The sequence below is a fragment of the Ostrea edulis genome, chromosome 3 (genome assembly GCF_947568905.1).
Source record: "Ostrea edulis chromosome 3, xbOstEdul1.1, whole genome shotgun sequence".
NCBI lineage: Eukaryota > Metazoa > Mollusca > Bivalvia > Ostreida > Ostreidae > Ostrea > Ostrea edulis.
Genome location: NC_079166.1, coordinates 78,577,008 through 78,600,527, shown reverse-complemented (window position 1 = coordinate 78,600,527; position 23,520 = coordinate 78,577,008). Strand labels below are relative to the sequence as shown.

Here is a 23,520-nt window from a genome sequence, read left to right as displayed (position 1 = left end):
GTAGCATGTATGCATGCTAGCTCTTTCTTTGCAAACCAAAACAAGTATCAGGAATAAAGACAAATGCTAATAAATTGGTAGTGTGAGTGAATTTATATAGCCTAGGATTCTTTGTGTTGTGTAATTTCTTTACTGATATTATGTGTGTGCTCATTAGTGTGTGATGATTAATGATTAATGATTAATAATAAATCCTATGTACAGAAATGACCCAAAACTAATCAATATTATAGAATTTTATAGACTGATTTACCTAAGCATTGTTTTGCCTTTGTTACATACAATGTACATTGTATATAAAAATTGAAATTTAATACTGAATTTTTATAGGTTCTAATTTTGTCATGAATTTTAATCTTTTAATCATTGATTGGTTATATCTACTTTATATTTTTTACAATTTATGTAGATAATCGACCTTTATTAAAGTTGTTGACCTTTTTGCACTAATTGAAAATTTTGAGATTTCAATTCAACTTTTTTTTATCAAACGTTGTTTTTCCCACTGAATTTATTTTTGTAACTTAAAATACACCTCTTCAACTTTGTGGGTGTACAGAATTTATTTCTTTGGTGACATTGTATTGGGTTTTATGAAATCTTAAAATTTGATAATTATCTTGTAGAATATATTGATAGGAAATATGTGGAACTTTAACCATTAATAAATTCATTCATTGGATGAACATGCACACAAAAACCCTCTTAGTTATTGCATATAGTGTATATCTAACATAAAAAATATTGCTTTTCTCTATTTCTTGATTACATGATATTTTAGAGCTATTCAAACTTTGCACTTTTTCTCAATATTTCGTGACCTTTTTGCACCGAAAAATGATTTTAGAGTAATTATTTCATGTTAAACCAAAACGAAACATGATAGAAACTTTTTATTTGGCAAATTCAATATTGGGGTCAGTAGGAACCTGTACACAAAGTTTCATGAAAATCTGAGAGATAGCTTGTGCCGACCTCTGCCTGATTTCACAATGGACACCCTCTTAACATGTTTGGCTCCATTTACCATTGTGTTAGATAATATAGTATTTTGATTTATGTAATGGTAATGACAGACTTGTTAAAAGAAAATGTGATATTTGCGCTTGGGAGGACACGCACAAGCATATGCAGACGCGTGCGCAATTCTTTATTTCCTTTTTTAATTGTCTTTGCCAGTCAGTGAAGTAAAATATTGATATTTTATTTTGCTGAATGGTTAACACAAAGTTCACTAAGGCTTTGGTCTCCATTGAAGTGATGATTTAGAAAGCAAAATAGCTTGTTTAAAGGATCTGTAATTGCTCTGGTACATGTGACTTGTGTTTGCCAAATACTGCTGTATGTTCTTTTATGCGAAGACGCATGAAGCTAGGGTGTGGGTGATGAACCGGAAAACTGTATTTCTTATGTTATCTTTATTGCGAGAGTTATCACCCTTGTCATTTTAATTACTTATTAGACATACTCAAATAAATATTTCTGAATTGTTAGTTTTGAATTAAAGTACATACAATTATAATCGTTGTGTTTCTATAGTAGATTATATAAAGGTTAGCCAGTTTGGGTATGATTAGTATTTTGTTTTAATTTGCAAGTAATTATACACTACGGATCATGTATGGTACTGCGGATATATAAGATTTTTCTATACGATGAGTTAAAAGACGGTGCTATAGGTAAAACTCGACAAACCCTGCAAGGTACGTAAAAGTGTTCGGAACTCCCTACTTATATTGTATGTCTTAGTAGTAAGTGTGCGGTCATCTGCTTATTACTGCCAGAGTGTGTTCCCTGATATAGAACAGGTATTAATATAGTGATAGGTGTGCGGTCATCCCTGCCTATTACTGCGCAAGGGCAGGTGTGTGGACATCCCTGCTTGTCTTTGTGGAAGTGTGTTGGTGTGTGGAATTCCCTGCCAGTGCACTTGTTCGCTATCAGTCAATATATCCTATATAGGCGCAGTACGACTGATTAAGTCTGAGCATTGTACATATTTGCGGCATCTCGGGGCTATCCGTTTCTACTACGGGTACGAGCCCCCGGGGGTTCACAGGTATTGACCTTCCTTGCACTTAACAGTTAGTAAGGGTTTTATAGAGTTAAGGAATCCAGTATAGGTACGGTAACTTATATTCACCCAATCTATTGCCTGAGATCACATTTGTCTGAAACTGAAGCATGGTTTTGGAGAATTTCATTTTTGAAAAGGCAGTTGGGGTATAAGTACGGTGACCAAACGTAAAATTAATGCAAATTTTGTTTAAAGTAGAGTTGTAATAATGAATATTAAGGGGGTACTCTACATCGTCATAATGGCTGACTTCTTTCTAAAACTTGGTGGAAAATATGAATATCAGCAATATTTGTCTATCCATTTAAAGAATTCTCGCTTAGCTGAGTAGCTCAGTAGGATAGCACGTCGACTGCTGAATTGTAGATCGCATGTTCGAGTCCAGCAGGGGTTTTACATTTTTCTGAGATTGCTTTCAACCAAAACTGTATTTTTGACTAAATAAAGAAAATTTGAAAATTTTCAAATTCAAAATATTGTTGTACATATTATCCACTTTTCATCCATATCAAATTTCTCTGGTGTAGCATGCCTTCTTAAGAACAAATACCATGTTGTTACAAAGATTGTCAGCAGGAACCAAAACATATTTCTCGTGTAACTTATCTAATTATTTTGTCACTTCTGGTTTCCGAATCACAGAAGGATAGATGGTACGAATTTTCGTTTTGAAGTGTCTAATGCGGGATTTTAATCTTCCTTTTACACATTTAATCCATTCTGACAATGTATCAAGTTCTTCTTTTTCATATCTAACCCATTGTCTGGCATAATATTCAACAAATTTCATATATGAGATTGATCACTGTTCGATATATTTACCTTTCATTATAGAGTTATGTCGTCAATTAAAAGACCGATGTATCTTGAATGGATCTTCAAATTTTCATTAGTACAATCCTGATTGTATTTAATGTGTTACCTGTGAACATACTCATTTAACTCACTTACCTCCGTGTGTCCAGTCAGTAAACATGGTCCCTTCCTGTTCACAGAGTGAGGGGTCAACTTTCTCGTCAAATCTCTTAGACATGTTGAGAACAAGAAGATAGAAGGCTCTTCTGCTGAGGTAGACCTGGTGACACGCATAATAGGCACACTGTCCACCAAAGTCTAAAATACTCAAGAGTTGCTTCCCTTCTTTTCCCGTGTCAGCTGGTAGGTCTGATAGGAGAATGACGTAGCATATGTTTAGGACAGTATTCAAACATTCGGATTATGTTTCATTTGTTAAAAGTTTTTTTTTATTTATTATTGATGGACTATTTCTAACCATATGAATAACATCACATCTATATTTCGGTACATTCTATTTTCACGTCTCATTCGCTACTCGTTCATTCATATAGATGTTTCACGAATTGTACATGATTTGTAACAAATTTGACACACAACTTTCAAGGCTGCTACAGTTAAGGTACTTGGGTCTGTGGTCGCGTGGGACCTCCGCGGTTAGCTCACCTGAGCTGATAGTATTTCAAGAATTTCAAGTCATCTTTTGTCTGTCATCTTCTGTAAGTCTGTCCATAAACTTCCCATTTCCATCTTCTACTCCAGAACCACTGTGTTAATTTCTATCAAATTTGGTGTAAATCATCCATGGGTGAAGGGAAATCAAGATTGCTCTACTGAAGGGTTTTGTCCCCTTCAGTGCGGAGATAATCACAGAAAAGAGAAAATGTTGTGGGGTCATTTAAGAATCATCTCAAGATCCACTACACAAAAAATGCTAAAATTTACCTAAAAGCTTTTTGACATAGCGTAGATTCACGTTTGTTACAATGTCGACCCTTGGGGTAGTATGGGTCACATCAGTGTATCAAAGATTTACGTGAGATTATATATGAGGGAAATCTTTAAAGATTCTTCTTGAGAATCATTGAGCCAAAACAATACATGAACGCTTCTTCGCATTGTGCAGATTGAATGTTACTAACCTCATGCCCCCCCCCCCCCCCCCCCCCCCCCCCTGGCTAGACTGGGGCTACAATAGAGGATCAAAAGTTTTGCATGCAAATATGAAGGAAAAATCTTCAAAAATCTTCTCAATAACTACTGGGCAAGAAAATTTGAAATTCACATGAAAACTTCCTGACATAGTGTAGATCATGATTGTTGAAAACATAGTTCCCAGGCGCAGGTTGGTACACGGTAAAGGATATAAATTTTACATGAAGGTTAAAGTTTATTCAAGTTATGGTTTTCAAGGATAGGGTTAGGCCATCATTGGGAATTATTTTTTTTTCAATCCAAAGAACCACAGAGACATGGAAACGTCCAGAAATAGAATACATTAACGTTTGTTAAAATTAGGGCTCCCAAGGGTAGGGTGGGGCTACAATAGAAGATAAGATGTTTACATGTACAGTCTGTTCCAAATATAATAAAATTCACGGGGCCAACATCGAGAGCTCATCATATCCAAAGATCAATATAACAAATGTTGAAATACGGTACAGAATACGCGATCAAAATTTGTTAAATATCGATAAAAACAATCTTTTAAAAATATAAACAACTCTCAACAATGGCAGGGTCAATGTGATTCAGGTAAGCTATGTGCCCTACGGTCTTGTGTTATGAATAACCCCTAGTTATTGACTATAAGATCAAATCAAAACCGAGTTAGCATATGAAATGACTGTTACGGAAATTACTTAAGCAGCACAGCAATAGTAACACATATACAATGTACGTTTTAGGCACGTAGTATTATTCTATTCCAAAAAGGGAGGGGTGAGTGTTGAAGGACGAGTAAAAGATGTCAGAAAAAAACCCAACTTGCATTACATGTTTATTTGACTGATCTTCAAAATCCTAAATCGTGTAGGAGGTGTAGTTACAAACAAATCGAAATATCTCAACAATCATTTTGACCAACCAACCCGACATTCGGGTCTGTTATAATTTTGTTCTTTGTAATTAGACACGTCTTACGTTCGATGCGAAAGGGGCGAATTTGTCGGTTTCTTACGGATGTGCTGATTAAGGGGCACGGAAGGGGACTAGGTAATGGCAAGCCTTGCTCCTTCTAGTACAGAGTGGGAATGGTCTAACGTGTTAAATTCATTTTATATTATGCTAGTATACATTAACCAAAATATGTTAGAAAACTAAAAGTCCACTTCATGCAGTGGGTAAAAATCATAGTTCGAATTTTCTTGATCGCTTTTATTTCCATTATCCACCACCCGAGCGCCTATGGGTTTTAGTGTCATGAATTAGCCATGGATACTACATATAAATAGCGTGTTTTGTTACAGAATGATTTTGCTGATTTTTTGTGATAAAGTTCTGATCTAATGCCGTTCTGTGATACTATTATTGATTGTTTTATATCAGATGATATAGCAAAATTTGAAGGAATGCCTTGACGTCACTCTTCCACGTGATCCATAAATTTTATCTAGAAATTATACATCGATCAAAACGCAATAAAACGTTTATCGCCCTCCTTTTAGTAAAAGATGTTATCTTTACGTTTCAGCAACACCATAAACCGGGATTTATTCATGGAATGACGATAGATTTACGGGAAAAACTAAATATTATTTTCTTTATTTTACCTTTTAAACAATCAGATTCCGGAGCAATTTCAAAGATGTCTTCGTGTACTTCTAATCCAACTGTAGACTGAACCTGTTTCACTTCATCCAGACTTCGTTTCTGTAGACGTTTAAGCAGAGTAGATTTCCCAGCCCCTGCGCATCCAACTATCATTGCACGAGCTCTGTGTATTGTTTGAGTTCCTTTCTTGGCACATTCTGCGTATCTTCTTCGTGCAGCATAGTCCCACTTTAGAATTTCCAGAGGTATTTTCACTGAAGAAAAACCCACAAAGGTGATTCAGTTTTACGAAAAGTACAATGATGTCATCTTAAGAATGTAAAAAAAAAGTATTAACGTTGTATCTACGTCTACGTGATCAGGATATGAGGTGACAATCCGTACATCAAATGCTAAACGTGAATGTTAAATATATATCTTTGAAATGTACGTATTTGAAATTAATAATAATGAATTCGAAAATGCATCATTTGTTCAAAAATGTATCATGTAAACGTGAAATTTGAAAAAAAAATGATATATTTGAAATTCATATAAAAGTTATTGTAGAGAAATTCATGAAACCATAACTTCTGTATGCGAAAATAATCTAAATGTCTAAATGGGAATTTCGTACAAACTGATTAACTAACGCCATGAAATAATTTTGATAATGCAATTAAGAGTCATTAGCATTCAGTTATTCCATAATGAATGATACCTTATATACAGCGAGGCACGAAGCAGGTAGGTATTACACAATGATACGATATATGATATCAGTGACAAACTGCGAAATCTTTATTTCATTTGTGTGGGATGTATGACAAGACAATTGATTAAGTCATTTTATTAACGAAGTATCCCTCACAACCACTTGTTTATCATCAGTATATGTATACACAAGGGTAATTAGGATTTTGCAAAAATTAAATCGAAAGAATGAGTTATTGATCAAACAAGTTAACAGATACATGTACCCAACAGCCAAAGAGTCAAGAGCAAACTTTTAGAGAGACATGGTGAATGAATTTGCAAAGCAGTCAGTCATGGTTTATAATACCTGCCGCCAAAAAATGAAGAGTACAAACTTAAAGTTTAAAGTAATACATTATCTGACTTGTGGTGTACATGTACAAGTATCTGCCATTCTATGCCATTTTTTTCAGGAAGACTTCCAAAGAGGTAAGAGGTAAGGTCTAAGGACAGCATATACGTGGATATTCGGTAATCGGCACGCTCTATCTTCCGAACGATATTTAGGAGAGGTTTATTTTGGCATTGTTAATCCAGAAATGTTTGCTCCGGATCCGGACCATCGGAGGTTTGCTACAAGACGTTAAAATGCATTGGACATTGAAGCATTCATCCGGGCAGTATATTTTGAAAAGGTCAGTCTCGGAAAATCGTTGCAAGTTAAAGAAAACACAATGTACGGTGTTTGATGGATATGCACACCAAACGAAGTTTTATTTTACAATTCCGTTCGTTTTTTTTTCAAATTTAATGGTCATTAATGAGAGGATCTATTACACCATATCCATAAGCACCGCGTTATTAGATTGGTATGGTCCTCTTTGTTTTGTATAGTAAGCTATATGGATTTCACGCAACGAAAAGAAAGTACAGAGAACTAAATAGGGTACACTTATAAAAGATAATCAGTGAAGCATAAAACCATGTCTTACAAGGTTAGGTAGACTAACCCAGGATACCACAATTTAGTTTCCTACATCAAAGTAAGAAGAAAAAAGCCCTGATAAGTAGATTCAAATGTGAAGCAAAGTCTTAGTCATAATACGTTAGCCGTAAAAAAAAATGGAATTTGATATGCATCTACTTATTTGATAACCATATAACAGATTTAAAATTCATACGCTTAACACTGAATTGATAGAAATCCTAATAAATCCCGTAAAAGGCAGTCTACAGTCACGAAACTTAAACTTCATCTGTAACCTCATACTAGTATGAAAGGCGAAGATAACGGACAGTGATCAATCTCATATACCAATATAAGCAATACAAAATAGATAGTTGGGCAAACACGGACCCCTGGACACACCAGAGGTGGGATCAGGTGCATAGGAGGAGTAACTATCCCCTGTCGACTGGTCACACCCGCCGTGCGCCCTATATCCTGATCAGGTAAACGAAGTTATCCATAGTTAAAATCAGTGTGCCAAGAACGGCCTAACACTCGGTATGAAACACGTCAGACAGCATTTGACCCAATGATAGATATGTAGGTTGTATTGACGGACTAGATCATTATAACGAACATAGAATTTGCGACATGCTGGCTTCAATCGACACTGTTGAAACCCCTGTGACATCAACTTGTTTGTCAGTAGCTTGCCTCGATTTAAAACTGACTATACGCAAAAAAAAAGCTCTTGCATATCGAATCAGTTGAGAGATATAAACACCATATGCTGGTGATAATGGAATATTGCTACATAAATATGGGAAGCTGACGATGGAAAAGCTGAAAGCATTCCGTTTGGCATACAGTTGAGTTGTTAGTTTGCCGTTAATATCTACTTTCAATAAAATATCTAAGTATGAAGCAGTAGTGGACGACTCTGTGGTGTCTTTTATTTCGAGCTCACCGGGATACATAAAATCGACATATGAATGAAAGTTAGTATTGTTAATAGACAACACGTCGTCGATATATCTAACTGTCGAATTGAATGCCACAGCAAGAGATTTGTAAAATAAAATAAGTTGATGAACTTTTCTTCTGGTTGATAAGCTATCCCAGCCTAATTCATCATATAGAGCTCACCTAGAAGAATTTAATCTCATTCCAGTAATTATTCCTTCTGCATCAACCTGAACATTCTCTAGTAAATTGGATTCTCTTTCTGTACAATTATCCCAAATTAAATTACCATATTCAATAAGAGGTCGAATAAAAGGAAAATAATTTTATTAGAAATTGTCAATTTAGAGTATATTTCAGCATGTGTAATTTTTTTTGTTTATTAGATGCCTTTTCATGAACATCTAATATGTGTGATCTCCAAATGCCATCAGATTGAAATTTTAATCCTAAATGAGTATGATTTTCTGCATTCATAACTTCCGGACTATTATAACAAAATTTTACTTTAGGATTTGAGATGTGTTTTCTTGTGATATCTAGATTGATTGTTTTTTATGTGGATTAAAATCCATAGCCCATTTGATAACCCACTGCTTTATTCTCTCAACATCATTTGTTATTGAATTTGCTGTAGTCATTATGTCACCATCATTAATAACATACAAAGACGTGTCATCCGCAAAAAGTCTATTTGATAGATCATCAGATATGTCATTTACATATCAAAAGAACAAAAATGGTCCTAAAACAGACAATTGAGGAACTCCAGAATTTGAAGTTCTAGAAGTAAATCACCTACGACAACTTTTTGAGATCTGTTAGTTAGATTGATTGATTGATGTTTTCCGCCACACTCAACAATTTTTCACTTATCTGGTGGCGCCCAGTTTTTACTGGTGGGAGAGATAACCCAGATACAATGTCCCTGGGAAGAGACCACCGACCTTCCGAAAGTAAACTGGGAAACTTTCTCACTTATCGGCGCGAGCGGAATTCGAACCCTCGCCGACCAGAGCTGAGAAGCCGTGTGATTTTGAGCGCGATGCTCTAACCACTCAGCCACGGAGGCCCTCTCTGTTAGTTAGCCTCTCGGTTTACAGTTAACATCACGCTCTATAATCAATCTCACTCTCTATTGTCAATCTCACGTTCTATTGCCAACCTCACGCTCTATAGACTATCGCATGCTCTATAGTCAATATCATGCTCTATAGTAAATTCCACGCTCTAGAGTCAGCTTCACGCTCTATAATCAGCCTCACACTCTATAGTCAATACTACGCTTTATAGTGAATTTCACGCTCTATAGTCAATTTCACGCTTTATAGTCATTCTCACGCTCTATAGTCCATCTCACGCTCCATACTCAGCCTCACACTTTATAGTGAATCTCAAGCTTTATAGTCAGTATCACGCACCCTAGTCAATATCACGCTCAATGGTCAACTTCACGCTCTACAGTCAGCCTAATTCACTATAGTCAATTTCAGCATCTATAGTCAGCCCCACGCTCTATAGTCAATCTCAAGCTCTACAGTCAGTCTAACTCTCTATAGTCAATCTCATGCTCTATGGTCAATATCATGCTCTATAGTCAATATCACGCTCTATAGTCAGTTTGACACTCTATAGTCAATCCCACGCTTTATAGTAAATAGCACGCTCTATAGTTAACCTCACTCTGTATAGTTTATATCACACTATATAGTCAATCTCATGTTCTATAGTCAGCTTCACTCTATAGTCAACCTCACGCTTTATAGTAAATCTCACGCTCTATTGTCGATCTCACGTTCAATATTCAGTCTCACGCTCTATAGTCAACTTCATGCTCGATAGTGAACCTCACGCTTTATAGTCAATATCTTGCTCTAAAGTCAGCTTCACGATTTATAGTCAGCTTCAGGCTCCCTTGCCAATATCAAGATCTATAGTCAGCCTAACGCTTTATAGTCAACTTCACGCACTATAGTCAATCTCACGTTCTATAGTCAACCTCGCGCTCTATAATCATTCACACACTCTATATTCTATCTCACTTTCTATAATCAATCTCACGCTCTATAGTCAGCCTCACATTCTATAGTCAGCCTCACGCTTTATAGTCAGATTCATGCTCTATAGTCAATCTCACGTTCTATAGTCAATCGCACACTCTATAGTCAATAGCACGCTCTATAGTCAGCTTCACATTATATAGTCAATAGCACGTTCCATAGTCAACCTCACGCTCTATTATGAGCCTCACGCTTTATAGTCAGTTTCACGCTCTATAGTCAATCTCACCCCTTATAGTCAACATCGCGCTCTATACTCAGTCTCACGCTCTATAGTCAGCTTCACGCTCTATTGTCTATTTCACGATCTAAAGTCAGATTAACGTCATATAGTCAATCTCACACACTATAGTCAACCCCACGCTTTATAGTTAATCTCACGCTCTATAGTAAGCCTCATGCTCTATTACCAATGCCACCATCTATAGTCAGCCTCACGCTCTATAGCCAATCTCACACTCTAAAGTCAACCTCGTGCCCTATACTCACAATCACGCCCTATATTCAATCCCACACTCTATTGTCAATCTCACGCTCTATTGTCAATTTCACGATATGTAGTCAGCCTCACGCTTTATAGTCAGCCTCAAGTTATATAGTCAATCTCAAGCACTATAGTCAAGCTCATGCTCTATACTCAACCTCACACTTTATAGTCAATTTCACGCTCAAGAGTCAACTCCAGGCTCTATTGCCACGATATATAGTCTTCCTCGCGCTCTATTGTCAATCTCATGCTCGATTGTCAACCTCACGCTTTATAGTCAACTCGCGTTGTATAGTCGGCCTCACGCTCTATATTCAACCTCATGCTCTATATTCAACTTCATGCTCGATAGTCAACGTCACTCCCTATAGTCAATCTCACGTTCTATAGTCGGCTCTATGGTCAACGTTACGCTCTATAGTCAGCTTCGGACTCTATAGTCAATCTCATGTTCTACATATGTATAGTCAATCTCACATTTTATAGTCAATATCACGCTCTATAGTCAGCCTTACACTCTATAGTCAATATTACGCTCTATGGTCAGCCTCACGTTTTATAGTCAATGTCACGCTCTATAATCAGCCTCACGGTCTATTTTCAATTCCACGATCTATAGACAAGTCAGTCTCACGCTTTGTCGTCAGCCTCACGTTATATAGTCAATCTCACGCTGTATAATCAACCTTACCCTTTATAGTCAATACCATGCTCTATAGTCAGCCTCGGACTCTGTTGCCAATGCCACTATCTATAGTCAATATCATGCTATATAGTCAATATCACGCTATATAATCAACCTCACGCGTTATAGCCAACCTTACGATATATGTCAACCTCACACTTTAATAATATAATATAATCAGCTTCATGCTTTATAGTCAATCTCACGTTCTATAATCAAACTCACGCTCTCTAGTCAATACCACGCTCTATAGTCATCCTCAGGCTTTATTGTCAACCACACTCTTATATCCAATATCACGCTCTATGTCAACCTCACATTCTATAGTCAGCCTCATGCTCTGTTGTCAATCTCACGCTCTATTGTCAACCTCACGCTTCATAGTCAATATCACACTCTATAGTCAATCTCAAGCTCAATTGTCAATCACGATCTATAGTCAGCCTCATGCTCTGTTGTCAATCTCACGCTCTATTGTCAACATTACGCTCCATAGTCAATATCACGCTCTATAGTCACCTTCACGCTTTATTGTCAATTTCACGACCTATAGTCAGCCTCAAACTATTTACTCAATCCTACGCTCTATAGTCAATCTCACACGCTATAGTCAGCCCCACGCTTTATTGTCAATTTCACGATCTGTAATCAACCTCACGCTTTATGGTCAGCCTCACGCTCTATAGTCAATCTCAAGCTCTATAGTCAGCCTTAGACTATATTGCCAATGCCACGATCTATAGTCAATATCACGCTCTCTAGTCAATATCATGCTATTTAGTCAACCTCACGCCTTATAGTCAATATCACGCTCTCTAGTCAATATCATGCTATTTAGTCAACCTCACGCCTTATAGTCAATCTCACGCTCTATAGTCAACTTCGCACTTTATAGTCACTATCACGCTTTATAGTCAATCCCAATCTCTATAGTCAGACTCATGCTTTAAAGTCAACCTCATGCTACATAGTCAGTCTCATCCTTTATAGTCAACATCACGTTCTTTTGTCAACCTCACGTTATATAGTCAACCTCACGCACTATATTCAATCTTATGCTATATAATCAACATCATGCATTATAGTCAATCTCACGCTCTATAGTCAATCTCACACTCTATAGTCAGCCTCATGCTCTATAGTCACGTTTACGCTCTATACTCAATCCCACGCTCTATAGTCGATATCACGCTCTATAGTCAGCCTCACGGTTTACAGTCAACGTCATGCTCGATAGTGAACTTCACTCTCTATAGTCAATCTGACCCTCTATAGTCAGTCTCTCGCTCTATAGTCAGCCTAACGTTCTATAGTCAATCTTACGCTCTATAATCAACCTCATACTCTATAGTCAACCTCACGCTTTATAATCAGCTTCATCCTTTAGTTAATCTCACGTTCTATAGTCAATCTCACACATTATAGTTCAATATCACGTTCCATAGTCAACCTCACGCTATATAGTAAATTGCACGCACTATAGTCAGCCTCAGGCTCTATAGTCAATTTCGTACTATATAGTCAATATCATGCTCTATAGTCAGCCTCACACTCTACGGTCAATCTCACGCTCCATAGTCAATATCACGTTCCATAGCCAATCTTACGCTCTATAGTCAATATCACACTCTATGGTCAATCTTACACTTTATAGTCAATATCACGCTCTTTAGTCAATCGCATGCTCTATAGTCAATATCACGTTCTATAGTCAATCTCATGCTCTATAGTCAATTTTACGCTCTTTAGTCAATCTCACGCTTTATAATGAGCCTCACGTTATAAAGTCAATATCACGGACTATAGACAATTTCAGACTCTATAGTCAGCCCCATGCTCTATAGTCAAGCTGAAGCTCTGTAGTCAATATCACGTTCTATTGTCAACCTCACGCTTTATAGTCAACCTCACGCTTTATAGTCAATTTTACGCTCTACAATCAGCCTCGGGCTCTATTGCCAATGTCACGATATATAGTTAACTTCACGCTCTATAGTCCATCGTACTCTCTATAGTCAGCTTCAGGCTCTATAGTCAATCTCACGCTCTAGAGTCAATCGCACACTATATAGTCAATATCACGCTCTATGTCAACATCACGCTCTATAATGAACTTCACGCTCTATAGTCAATATCATACTCTATAGTCAGCCTCACGCTCTCTAGTCAAAATCACGCTCTAAAGTCAACCTCACGCTCTATAGTCAGCCTCACACTTTAATAATATAATATAATCAGCTTCATGCTCTCTAGTCAATATCACGCTCTATAGTCATCCTCAGGCTTTGATTGTCAACCACACGCTTATAGCCAATATCACGTTCTATGTCAACCTCACATTCTATAGTCAGCCTCATGCTCTGTTGTCAATCTCACGCTCTATTGTCAACCTCACGCTCCATAGTCAATATCACGCTCTATAGTCATTCTCAAGCTCAATTGTCAATCACGATCTATAGTCAGCCTCATGCTCTGTTGTCAACCTCACGCTCTATAATCAGCCTCACTCTCTATAGTCAGCCTCACACTTTATAGTCAGCCTCACACTTTACAGTCAGCTTCACTCTATATACCCAATCTAACACTCTATAGTCAACCTCACGCTCTATAGTCTGCATCACGCCCTATAGTCAGTCTCAGTCCCTATTGCCATTGTCACAGTCCGTAGTCAGCCTCAGACGTTATAGTCAAGTTCACGCTCTATTGCCAATGTCACGATCTATAGTTAACTTCACGCTCTATAGTCCATCTTACGCTCTATAGTCAGCCTCGCGCTCTTTAGTCAATATCGGACAATGTACCGGATATTTTTATTTTTATAAAGTCAGACAAAATGCATCATCTATACCGGATAGTCTTAATAGTATAACGAATAATCTCATCACATCCAACTTTTAATTTATATTGCACAGTCTCAGTACATTCAATTTATTTTCCATATCAGAAAGTCTTAAACATCTAACTGATACCGAATAATTTCATCACGACCGTCATGTAATTTACCATCTATACCGGACAGTCTTCAATTACCTGCCATTTATGCCTGACAATTGTATTACATCTAGATATGATTAGATATAAGTCAGATCAACAATCTCATTAAAATCAGATCTTTGATCCGCTCCGGTATTCTGATCTAATCAGCTTTTATGTACAATGTATATAGGCTCTTTTTATTATAATATATGTTGAATGTTCCATGTATTCGATATTGTGTGAGTAAAGGCATTTCATTGAATATATTTATGTTTTAAACTTGATATAACCAGGAGAAACTTAAGATTTGAAAATACACGAGGGCATGAATTACGATACTTTACACCAGCATGCTTCATAAAGCGCGTTATTATTTTTATATTCACATTCTACAGTACATTCATTTCTGTCGGAATTTCCAGCCATGTGTTTCAAAATTCATACGCCCATTGTTCACATTCATTAGGAAATGGCTATCATTTGAATTGACAAGGATATTGAAGACAAAAACATTGAACATGTAAAATCAATACTGACGTGTATAAACATGGGCTTACGTTGAACTATATATTGTGTGTAAACAGCACGGCGGACTCCTCTATTAATTACTTTTACATCATTCTATGTAACAGAAGTTTAACATTACCTGTCAGAATTATGCAAAATCGATTCAAGGTTGCAAGACATATTAGAAAGTAATTGTAGCACGACACATTTTGCGAATCTCAATTAGTGTAGAGTACGGTTAATAGTGCCTATATTCTTTTATTAGTTTGATGATTTAAATTATTTTTAAAAAAGGATTAGGTAATAAATGTAGAAACATTCTGTGAATAACAAAGTCAGGTGATTCATGATAATCATACTTACAACGTTCACTGATACTGTAATGAATCCGCCAGTCTGACACGGTACAGTGTGTGAGGATGTCCAGTTGTAGTCTGTCTATGAACAGCTCGTACATCTCATCCGGTTTCTTCGGTATATACAGACATCTCTCTCCCTCACTCCTCTTATAATCCCACAACCGGCAGTATTCTGATATCACGTCACGTGACGCCGTGGTCAGGAAAAACTTCAGATCACTGTCCTCCACCAGACACTCCGTAACGAACGCGTACATGACGTCATGGCGGATGTTGTCAGAGACAAACGTTATTACATCGTCCTGTGTTTTTATGATTCCATCAGGTAGAGGTTCACGTATCTCATGATCAGGTGTGGTATTTTCACCAAAATACCTTTCTTTGATCTTATTGAAGTTGCTTTGGTAGGAATCCTCTTTGACATTCAACATATAACCATCAGCCAATAATAGGCAGTACAGCATGATTCTGTCGTTTGTTGAGTAGTCATGGTATTTACCTGAAATTCGGAAAATACAATTATTTAAATCAATAAATCATTGTACTTTATATTGTGCACGTGTCTTTATCACAAATCAAACTTATAATACACAGTAACACTAGCACACATCCCAGCAGTGCTGCACATGTGATTTCTAATAAAATAAACACTGTTGTAAAGTGAGGTCATAATTTTATATGTACCACAAAATGAAAAATCAAATATGATGACGTCTAATAATGACCATACTTCTGTGCAATGTGCGATGAGATGTTTTATATTTATAGTTTATAGACTTTGTATGGGAAAATGTGACGACAGAGTCTTTTGGCGTGTAGACGGACCGAGCTTGCGAGGTCCGTTCGCGACAAAGAACGAGGTCGTCATATTTCCCATACAAAGTCTATAACCCTTTTATTATATACTTTCAATTTCATTTAGAAACTAAGAATAATTTTATTTTTAACAATAACTTTATCGGTTTAACTGAGTAAAAGATGAAAAACACGAAAAATTTGAAAATTAACGGCGTAGAAATTTGACTGTGACGTAATGTTTGCGGGCCGGAATGTTTCCGGGCATATATCGTGTGATATATGCCCGCAAACTTTTAAAGAAAAGAAGAGATGAAATTGAAAGTATATAATAAGATTGTTTATTTGTTTATTGTGCGTCGATTAGAGAATTCCTCTCTCATATCAACACGTTATAAGTTGTAGGTGAAATACCACACATTTTAAAAGACCTATGCTTATATATTCCGCTTGCGGGACGAACGCTCTGCCTCTAGACCACGACGGCGGTTACACATATCCGAGAAAATGCGTGAACAATAATCGGAAGAAAAAATTCAATAATCATTTTGTTTACGTCTCATCTCTATATATTTCTTAGTCGAAGAATATCAGAGAAATCGCTGTCATAAAATCGTAGCAAAAAAGAGTAGGCTTATGCTTAACGCTCAGAGTAATGTTTGTTGAGTTAAATATGATTTTAATGAACACGGTCCCCCTAATCCCAGGTCCTTGTTACTGTTTTAGCCAAATGTAATAAGTAATTTTCATATTAAAACCTAAAGGCATAAATGAGAGTCGAACCCAAGACCTTTCACAGAGGACGATGACAACTTTGGAAAAATTAAACAATCCATGTTTTATATGACAAAACTCAATACTAGTATTATATATAATTCTGATATTTGATAGCATTGTTTTAATTTATTGAAATAATTTCCCATATCTTTAGGGATGGAGAGGTACTTGGACATTCTTTTATGCATAATGCTTAGCGCTCAGGGTTATACGTGTAGCAGTGAGGGTTGTTTAACGTGCCAACGCCTGCTGCGACACAGGACCTCCGTTTCTAAGGGTGTTGCTAAAACGCGGAACGGAAAACCGAACGGAAGACGGAACGGAACGGAATTAAAGAATTAGAATGATTAATGTAGATAAGATAACGCCACCAATCAGAGGGGGTCGTTCATTTCGATTAAAATCAACAATTTGGGGATTGTTTACAAGCGATAACATAACTTTATTTTTAAATTTTGAAAGAGGTGTTAGCGAGCAGTGACACCTATGGGTAGAGGATGAAAAGAACAGACGTGGTTTGTATACAGCCGCCCTTGCAAAACGTCATTAACGCACATGTACATGTTTTTACACATTTACCATGTATGTGTGTGCTTACAGCAGGGAGTGCATTATGTATAAAACAACGATAACTTGTGGTCTTATTACGTCAACACGTTAACCATATTGTGTTTGATTTATTATTTCTGTAACTAATAGAGACAAAGTGGCCGCAGCACTCTAATCCTAAATAGGGAGGACCTCTGGCAGTTCATTTCTAAAGTAAATACTTGTATACGTTAACATTTAGATTAAAAATGAGTTCCCTTTTAATTCCATTCAAGCATAAATTCTGCGTTAGCCTTTTAGCCATTCCATAGATTATGAAGTAAATCAGTTGATTCCTCTTACTATGGGTTGTAAAATTCACCCTAGTTTACATTGATTCTGTTTCAATATTTCTTCCCCACTGTAACTCTTCAGTTTCAACACTAATCCACAGGATATCGGTAAATGTACGAATTTTCACATAGATTCATCCCAAATGAGGCAAACTTTTTTTCCACACCGGACTCATTCGTATTGAAATTTGATGCGATGCATAAAATTAATGTATATTGTACCAGATGCAGAACTATATTCAAATTCAGTTATCTTAATTAAACATATCTAGTTCGATTAAAAGCACGTTCGATTTAAAAAGCTATGTTTGGGCAAAATTATTCAAAACATTATTGTATCTTTTACAATGTTGTTTTGGGGGACCTTTTATTCAATGGGTAGGCTCATCAAATCTTTTCTTAGGGTATCAGCCAGAATAAAGTAGCATAATTTAAAAGGGGTTCAATTATAATTCAAGTATTTTTCAGTATATCCATCTCGTTGTTTATTCTTCAATTGTGAAACAACATACTGTCACAATCTGGGGGTTGGGGTGGGTAGGGCGGGGGGGGGGGGGGGTGGAGAGCCGGCAAAATGGGTGGTTCCAACAGGCGCTTGCTTAATATTTTATTAAAATTTACTATGCCAAATCTTCCATTCCCTTTTTCGTTCCGCGTTTTAGCAACACCCCGTTTCTAAGGATAGATCCGAATGTCTGCGATTCTGACTTCCAAAAACTGAGCGTTTGGTAAATGAAAATTCACTACGTATGCCTACGTTAATATTTTGTATTAGCGACATCAGAATATTGGAGCGGATCAAAGATCTGGTTTAATCAGATATGTACGCGGCCATGGCACAATTCGAGCTCCAACTCATTACGTCAGAGTTATAAAGCAAACGCTCCACCACCACGACTGGTACGATTAAACGAAATATGCTAAAGTTGTTGAATGAGTTCAGTATTTCGCGTAGTAGGGATCTGTAACAGTTTTGACTATCAAACTCTAGGATTGAGTTCCAGTAATAAAACAGAGCATGTATTCCTGACCGTTATTGATGCCCCTCCTCCCCTCTGTGATTTCGTCTTCTCAATTCACGACGCAAACTTATGGTTGTTTTTCAAAGAAAGATTTAATGGCTATATATTGAAATTAAGGTTTACATTATACCAATAAGCATCCCCCCCCAACCCCCCAACCCCCCCAACCCCAAAAAACGCGGGTTGAGATACGCTATAACGGGACTTCCCTTTTGTTCAATGATATCAAGAACGCGGTTAATGTCGTTAATAAATGATACACTTTCATCTCGCGATACTATTGAATGATTGATTGAATAATATTTTACGCCCATCTCGAGAATATTTACTCATATGGAGACGTCAATATTGCCGGTGAGGGTCTGTAAAATTTCGACCTAAGCCGGCGCTTTGAGCAGGGAGGGATCTTTATTGTGCCACACCTGCTCTGAAAAGGGACATTGAAAGTGTCATCCGAACGAACGCCCCATTTAGTCGCCTCTTAGGGCATGCAGGGGATACTGAGGACTTATCCTAGCCCAGATCCCCACGCGGGATTTGAGATACTATGATAAGGAAAGTTAAACCCAAGGTCGATGTAACACAAGAAATATTTTACTTTTAATATTTTCAATTCAGATATGTCATTCATACGGAAGCCGATAGGCGCTAGGGTATATATCAATATTCATTTCGTTGATTGTCACCTCTTATCAACTGGCGGCTACCACTTCTTATCTGGCGGTCGCCATATAAATTTACTGACAGGCGCCACTTAATTTATGTGATGATCGCCACTTATTTCACATGGCGGCCACCGCTTAATATCTATATAGCGGCCGCCAGTCATTCAACTCTCTCTCTCTCTCTTTCTCTCTCTCTCTCTCTCTCAAAATTAAAGGTGTGCAATCCCGACCTTTTACTTAGTAAGGTGTATGTAATATGCAATTAAAAGTATCATTGTTTGTCAATTGTGCTGTTAATCTATAAAGTTATATTTATCCAACGAGTTGATATGGTGTATTTATTCGCGAGTTTGATAAACCAAATATCAAAATACGCAAATATAGATGTTCTATTTATCTGATGCGTCTTCTTTTCACTTAATTTTGAGATGATCCCCAGTATGGTAGAAACAGCTGATTGAATTTGTTTTGAATCCGTGGCACAGATGTCGTGCTTAATCTGTCTACCTTACGCGAAAAAAATAGTACGCTTATAAACCATTAATATACAGTACAAAAGGGCATTTTTGTAAAAGAAATCATGGATGGAAATTGTTTTAGAAGGGATTATAGTTTATAATTATTAATGGTTTTACCATTCCAACAAAGTAACAACTATTGACCTAGTATTGATCTTTTTTTACGTAGGCCCGACCTTCTGATAAAAGTTTGATGTCGTCGTCGTTTTGAAATAAACAATTGTAATATATAACGAATTAACGATCGATGAAAGTAATATTTTATTTTAATGCAGCGTTATTAGAATGTTCAACAGTTTACAATGAAAAGTAGAAGTGTTTGTGCATTTAGATTTTATTGACGTAGTTTCATTTTCTTTGGATCTGAGGGCGAGAGGAAATCCTGAGGCACTTTAAATAGGCCTAGCCTACTAAGTAAAGCTGTTGAGATTTGTTATATTTAATATGCTCCAGAAAAAAAGAAGCTGTGCTTGTGAATTCTTGGTACCGCAGCATATCGAGGTACCTTCGATTAGGCTTGTCCAGTAGGCCGTTGATTCCTTATCGATGATAATAGTGTGCACATATTTTGTATTGCGTATGCTAATGCTTTATCTCACTTTCAATATACACCACACGTATGAGATAAAAATGTTTATAATACTAAATGTCGATAGATTCGCGCACGAGAAAATCTTTAAGTGTACTTTGTACACCAACGTATCATGCACGTAGAACCAGGGGGCCGACCCTCCATTTTTTGAAAACGTTCATTTTCTGTTATTTTCACATGCAAACTAAGTTATTTTCACATGTAAAGAAGATTAATTCGCAGATTGGCTACCTTCCCACTCTTTTTGTGGTAGTAATGAATGGTACAAATGTAACAATGAATAACCTGACGGATTGAAGGACAAACGGAATCGTCCTACCTCCAATTTAGGAGTATGAAATTTGGGCAAAAGTGAACTTTTTAGGTTCCTTTTCTTCTTGTCAACAAGTGTAGATAATGTCTCCCCCGACTGCCCCATCACTTTATAAAACGATGCTACGTGTCTGTGTACTATTCTAAATGAAAGGTGAAGATAATAAACATTGATAAATCCCATAACTCCTATAAGCAATACAAAATAGATAGTTGGGCAAACACGGACCCTTTGACACATCAGAGGTGGGATCAGGTGCCTAGGAGGAGTAAGCATCCCCTGTTGACCGGTCACAATTTTTCAAAATAATTACTTAGCAATATGAATTAGATTGGTTTTGAAATTGGCAACCGCCATGTATAGATTAAGTGGCTACCGCCAGATAAAATAAGTGGCGGCCACCACTTAATTTATATAGCGGCCGCCAGATAATAAGTGGCGTTCACCTCATTAATTAAGTGGCGGTCGTCAGTTTTTACCCGATCCTACTCCTGGGATATCATGATTTTAACAAACTTGGATATACAATGCCTTAGGATTCGTCCACGTGACTTTGCTGTTCTTGAGGAGAAGCTCTTTAAAGATGTTTTCTATTTTACATCATTCAAGTTCAATATAACCATCGTAATTACCACATACTGAGATGAAACAAATCCAATCTATCTTTGAAAGTGTTTGAAATTGGCCAATATAATCTTATAAACTAATAAAGGTAAAATATAGACCATATCACAACTGAATGATTTAACTGATGTCCAGTTGTGTAAATTTAACATCGATCAACCGCAAACTGGACTACCATTATACGGATCATTATAGAAAAATCTACTGGTAATAGATTAACGGACAATTCAGGGGATTGCCTTGCAAAACATATAAAGTAAATCTTAGTTGCCCATGCACGTCAATCCACATTCTGAAGTAATCTTGAGAATGACAATATCTTGTGAGAAATTAACGGAATCATCGTCCGTACTCAGGACGTTTTACAAAATCAAAGATCACATAATCTGGGGGCGTGTCTTACGTGATTTACGCTCTACAGTATCAAAATTCGAAATCACTATACGGTACCACGTGTTATAAAAATACCTTTAACATTTAGTAAAATAAAGATGGCTTTAATACTTCTATTTCATAGACAAAATAAGATGTCACCTGCTCCCCTTTGTTTTCAAGAATATAATAAAGAAACAATGCCTGAAAGAGTATAAACGATAAAATGAGTCGTGCAAACGAGATAATGTGTCATGCGAACGACAAAATATGTCTTGCAAACCAGATAATAAGTCTTATGAATAACATAATAGATAACATCGCATGCAAACAACCTAATATATCATGTGAATGACGATATAATATTTCGTGCAAACAAGATAATAAGTCGTGCAAATGAGATAATTATGCATCATGTAAATGAGATAACATCGCGTGCGAACGAGATAAGAAGTCGTGCGAACAAGATGATATATCGTGCAAACGAGATAATATGTCATGCGAACGAGATAGAAAGTCATACCAACAAGATGATATTTCGTCCGAACGACATCACGATAAACTCGAGATTTGCCGTCAGCATCGCTAACGTAAAATGGACTTATTGCTCAACAAGTCCCGTGTACAGTTGTGTTGCTGATTCAGTCCGTCTGACCCACTGCACTCTGTAACGCCGGTGATGCGGTTCAAGTCGTAAATCATTGGGAGATCTTCTTCAGTGGATATCCTCGTGTTTCAGCATTCTGGACATTGTTCTAGAATAAATGGACGTACTATGACGTCAAATCATTTACCTCACCGTCGTCGCTGCAGCTGTAAAGCTAGCCCGAACGTGACGACACGGACACCTTCCAGAAAATGTCGTACAATCCTACTCACATCATATGAATAATAAACGCGGGCACGACATGTGGTGAATTATCCAGCACTATGTATGGTGAACAAAGTTTGCAATAACTATTAACAAATTAGATGTGTTTGTGAAACACTATGCTCCTGGTGATAGCAAAGTAGCAATGCAAACATTTGAAACATGAAGAAAGAGTTTGGTCACAAGTAGCATGCAGACATATTCTATAGTTCTATCACTCACCATTCAGAATCATGAGTTAGGCTAAAGCTGTGGTTGACGTTTTCAAATTTAGGTCAAACGTCATGGCTATGTCAAATACAGTGTGAGTAGTTGAAAGGTATTGTCGTGAAAAAAATTACATTTAGACTGTGAAACACCTCTGTAAAATATCTAAGTTTACTTTTCTTACAAGTAGGTCAAAGTCCAAGGTCACAACTTTGGGACCAATAAATTTTGTACAAGGAATGTACATATAAAATAGGTAAACCCTATCCGTTGCCATTTAAAACTAATATTTAGGATACAAAATCAGACAGGATAAAAACAACATGGTCATAAAGTATTGCTCTAAAACGAGATTATATTAAATTAAAGCCCGTCACTATGTAATACAGATATAAAACTTTTCTAGTGATGATTATGTTTGAAAACCTGGGATACAAATTAAACAATTATTCGAAACAATTTCTACTTTGTTCTCTCGAAAGTTCATTAAGCTCATTTTCGTAGGTGAAAGAGAAATAATTTTCGCGTTACAACACAAAAATTTCGCGAATTAACGCGAAACTTCCGCGTTATAATGC

The 23,520-nt window shown here is 36.8% G+C and overlaps 1 protein-coding gene across 3 annotated transcripts in view; it reads right to left on the bottom strand.

Annotated features, from left to right (window-relative positions):
• LOC125676208 (uncharacterized) overlaps window positions 1-23,520 on the bottom strand; it is a 441,312-nt gene that overhangs the window by 311,033 nt on the left and 106,759 nt on the right. For 2 of the 3 annotated variants that reach the window (XM_056159101.1, XM_056159100.1), the window contains one exon: window positions 15,310-15,804. In XM_056159101.1, the coding sequence (XP_056015076.1) occupies window positions 15,310-15,804 (495 nt within the window). Of the gene's footprint in view, window positions 1-3,028; window positions 3,242-5,643; window positions 5,899-15,309; window positions 15,805-23,520 lie in introns of all 3 variants that reach the window. The other variant, XR_008801283.1, reaches the window with a different exon arrangement.